This window comes from Dermacentor silvarum, chromosome 11, assembly GCF_013339745.2.
Source record: "Dermacentor silvarum isolate Dsil-2018 chromosome 11, BIME_Dsil_1.4, whole genome shotgun sequence".
NCBI classification, from domain to species: Eukaryota; Metazoa; Arthropoda; class Arachnida; order Ixodida; family Ixodidae; genus Dermacentor; species Dermacentor silvarum.
The window spans coordinates 18919351-18922757 of record NC_051164.1 but is presented as its reverse complement, the minus strand read 5'-3'; the positions used below and the strand labels follow the sequence as shown (position 1 = coordinate 18922757).

General features: G+C 42.6%; 1 protein-coding gene across 1 annotated transcript in view; it reads right to left on the bottom strand.

Annotated features, from left to right (window-relative positions):
• LOC119433041 (receptor-type tyrosine-protein phosphatase mu-like) overlaps positions 1–3132 on the bottom strand; it is a 56067-nt gene extending 52935 nt beyond the window's left edge. The window contains exons 1-2 of the mRNA XM_037700191.2: positions 2964–3132; positions 1788–1923 (exon numbers count right to left, since the gene is read on the bottom strand). Coding sequence (XP_037556119.2) covers positions 1788–1923; positions 2964–3055 — 228 coding nt within the window. The 5' untranslated portion in view covers positions 3056–3132. The remainder of the gene's footprint in view (positions 1–1787; positions 1924–2963) is intronic.
• Positions 3133–3407: the final 275 nt, after the last annotated feature.

Here is a 3407-nt window from a genome sequence, read left to right as displayed (position 1 = left end):
CCTAATTTTCGGAACGGAATTTCGAAGTATTTCTTTCTGTGGATTGCGAATCGGCGGCAGTTTAATAAATAATGATCAATGGTTTCAGGTTCATTGCAGAAATCATATAGAGGGGACATCGCCAGACCAGACCTGTGTAGATAAAAATTTAGGGGTGGAATACGGCATCGTAATTTTGTAATTGAAATTTCTAATTTACGTGTGGGACACCATTGATTATCCCAAGGGTAAAGCAAATGCTTTAAGTCTGTGATTTGGAATGTCTGTTTTGTAGAGTAATTTAAGAGACATAGTTTTCTAAACCTAGCCGCGGTGACATAAGCAGAAGTCGGCAGAACACGCATGACTGGTCCCTGTAGGGATGTACGTGCGAGTGCGTCGGCCATTTCATTTAAAAACAAACCATGGTGACCTGGTACCCATATTAAACGCACCAGACGTAAGGTCGAAGGGATTAATCTTTCTAGTTCGTTCAAAACTGTGTTGTCTGAGGATGAGGTGAGTGCTGTGCACACTGACAACGAATCAGTTACTATTACAGCTGTCGAAGAATTTCCAGGAAGTTTACGAAGAGCTAATATAATTGCTAATAATTCTGCCTGAAATATAGGTGTAAAATCAGGCAGTCGCATTGAATAAGACCAGGATAGCGCCTCAGAAAAAATACCTATACCGGCTTTCTCGTCACACACTGATGCATCCGTCGCTATTAGAGTATTGATTTGCATTTGCGCTAAATGATCTTGCAGTAATCCGCTTAGATATTAAGTTGGCAGGAGTTTTGCATTGGAAGGAAATATGTCATCAAATTCAATTCTAATAGCATTTACGGGTTTTTTGAGGGGAATAATCTCGTGTATCTGAACCTTTAATGGTTCTAGTTGAGTTTGCACAAAAAGAACCTGCGGATTGTATAGACGGGACCATGTTTCTTCAAAGAAGGCAGATCTTTCCGTAACAAATACATACTGCGATCGTCTCAATGAAGATGCGTAAATGTTTAAGTAGGTTTTTACTGTAAGTATGCAGAATCTGCTAACGAGTGTGGGTAATCGGGCTTCTTGATATAATACATTATTAGCAACAAATTTTGGCAATCCAAGACAAATCCGGAGGGCCTCTCGCTCTAGAAGAACGAGGGGGTTGATCTTGTATGCTGGACCACCAGAGAATAAAACACACCCAAATTCCAATATGGGTCCAACATACATACAATAAATCATAATGAGAGTGTCTCTGCGTAGGCCAGAGCGGCGGTGACCGAGTTTTCGAATCATGCCAACAGCGCGCGCTACCTTAGACGTAACATGTTCGATGTGGTTGCGCCAACTAAGTTTTTGATCGTATATAACGCCTAGATACTTAATAAAGTCGCGCTGAGAGATTATTTCTTGGCGGTATTGGAGAGAGACATTAACCGGCATCTGCTGCAGTTTTGTCTCTCCTAGTACACCTATTTTTCTTTTCTTTGCTCTGAACAGAGAGTCGGCTCTAGGACTCTTAGCCCAGGCCAACTTCTCTGCCATTTTTTTTCTTCATTCTGATTGTGTCTCCACAAATCTCATCGGTGCGTTAACTGCGGTAGAAAACTTGCGATTTTCTTAACTGCCTACCTTAATTTTCTGTAAGAAGGTCGTATAGAAGGAGTTTGTATAGAATGCCTTCTAACAGTACGTACGGCGCTTACTTGCGTAAGTATTATTTCTTTTTAAAGGAAATAAGCAAGAGGAAAGACGTGGGAAGTGCGATATCTCGTTGTTTACAACACGAAGCAAGCAGAACGTTACCTGAGTTTCCACCATGTTCATCCTGCTGTGCCGCATGGAATGAAGCTGTCTCAAACAGTCCACTTCCCCTTCTGCCTCAGACTGAGAGATTGCGCTGTCTATGAGGATAAATGTGCCAGTTCTGCCAACACCGAACCTGAAATTAAGGCGTGTATTTTGCAAAATATATACCTGCTGCTTCAAAGAACGATGCTCTAAGCATATGAAGACAACACCAATTTGTTTGTGAAGAAGGATTGACGCTGACATTTATGTCTACAATATTGTGGAAACATAGAAGACTTTGAAATGCTTCTCTGAGTCCACTGGTTGTTTGCGAGAGAAACATGGTGAAACGAAGCCTAAGTACTTTGCCAAGATGGCCCGAATAGCCAAGCACTAGCGATGATCCCGTACCCGCTGAACCTACTTCGTTCCTAAAGAGAACTTGCACTTATATAGGCCTAAAACTTGTTTTTTTTTTTCCTCGCGTCAAGTGAGACGCTGTAGTGTACAGGTCAATTACGCCAAAGTATCCATCAGGGTGTGTTTAATAAGAATTGTTAGTGCATTATAATATTTTATATATGAAGCCGCTATTTATTCATAATTTCAATGACACAAATAGCGTTTCAGGGGAAACTTGTCCCTCAGATTATGCCATAATAGTACCTCGTTAGAAAACAATAGCGTCATGATGCATTGACTGCTATCACAAATTATGTACTCGCTTTTCCTGTGAGCCCTGTGGCGCTATCCCATGCTAAAGAGCAATACTTCAAGCTAAGGCCTCTAAACGTCATTGACCTACAGTGGTGTCGACGCACCCTTATGGGTGAAGCAGCGCCCTCAGCGTTCTCTCACCTTCCTTTCCTATCCTTTAACCCCTTTCCCCCATAGTGTAGGGTAGCAAACCCGACGAGCGCGTTTATAGTTGACCTCCCTGCCTTTCCTTTTTCTCTCTTCTCTCTCTCTTTCCCTGTAGTGTGTAAATGCAGCATCATTATTCGCACTTGCTTTTCTACAAGACTTATTTCACAGAAAGGTTTTGTTCGCACACATGCGTGCAACTTTAGTCCCGTTTCATGAATGTTGTTGAAACTATTGTGCAAGAACATCTACAAGAGCTAGAAGTTTCCACACTACTTGTAGCAATAGACGATATTTGTCTTGAAAAGCTTAGGAGCTCTGGAATACCTGCTGTGGACCATGACTGGATGAGTGTCGTCAGGCCGGTAGGCGCGGACCGCTGCGATGAACGACTCCAGCGAGTCGGTGCACAGCGGCATTTCGCCGTATGGCCATGCCGTGTAGTGGAACTGCGTCACGCTGCGGGTGTTTAAGCCCTGCGTAAAGTGTTTACATGGCCACCAGAATCCACCACTGTGAATGATTGAATTATCCGTCCGAGTAACGCTTCAACTCAAACCTATGCGTTCCTAGAAAAACCAGAAAGCCATCTGTATAAAAAGTGTTAGTGTATTTTGAAATAGCATTCAAATGTTTACATACGGTAGAGAATTGGCGCAACATCTGACATGCGTTCCAGAAGAACACACGTCTCTGCAGCTTGGCTAACTTTACAATCCGTCTTTACAACGCAACTACGGTGCATGCGAAAAGAATATGGAAGAGAATGAC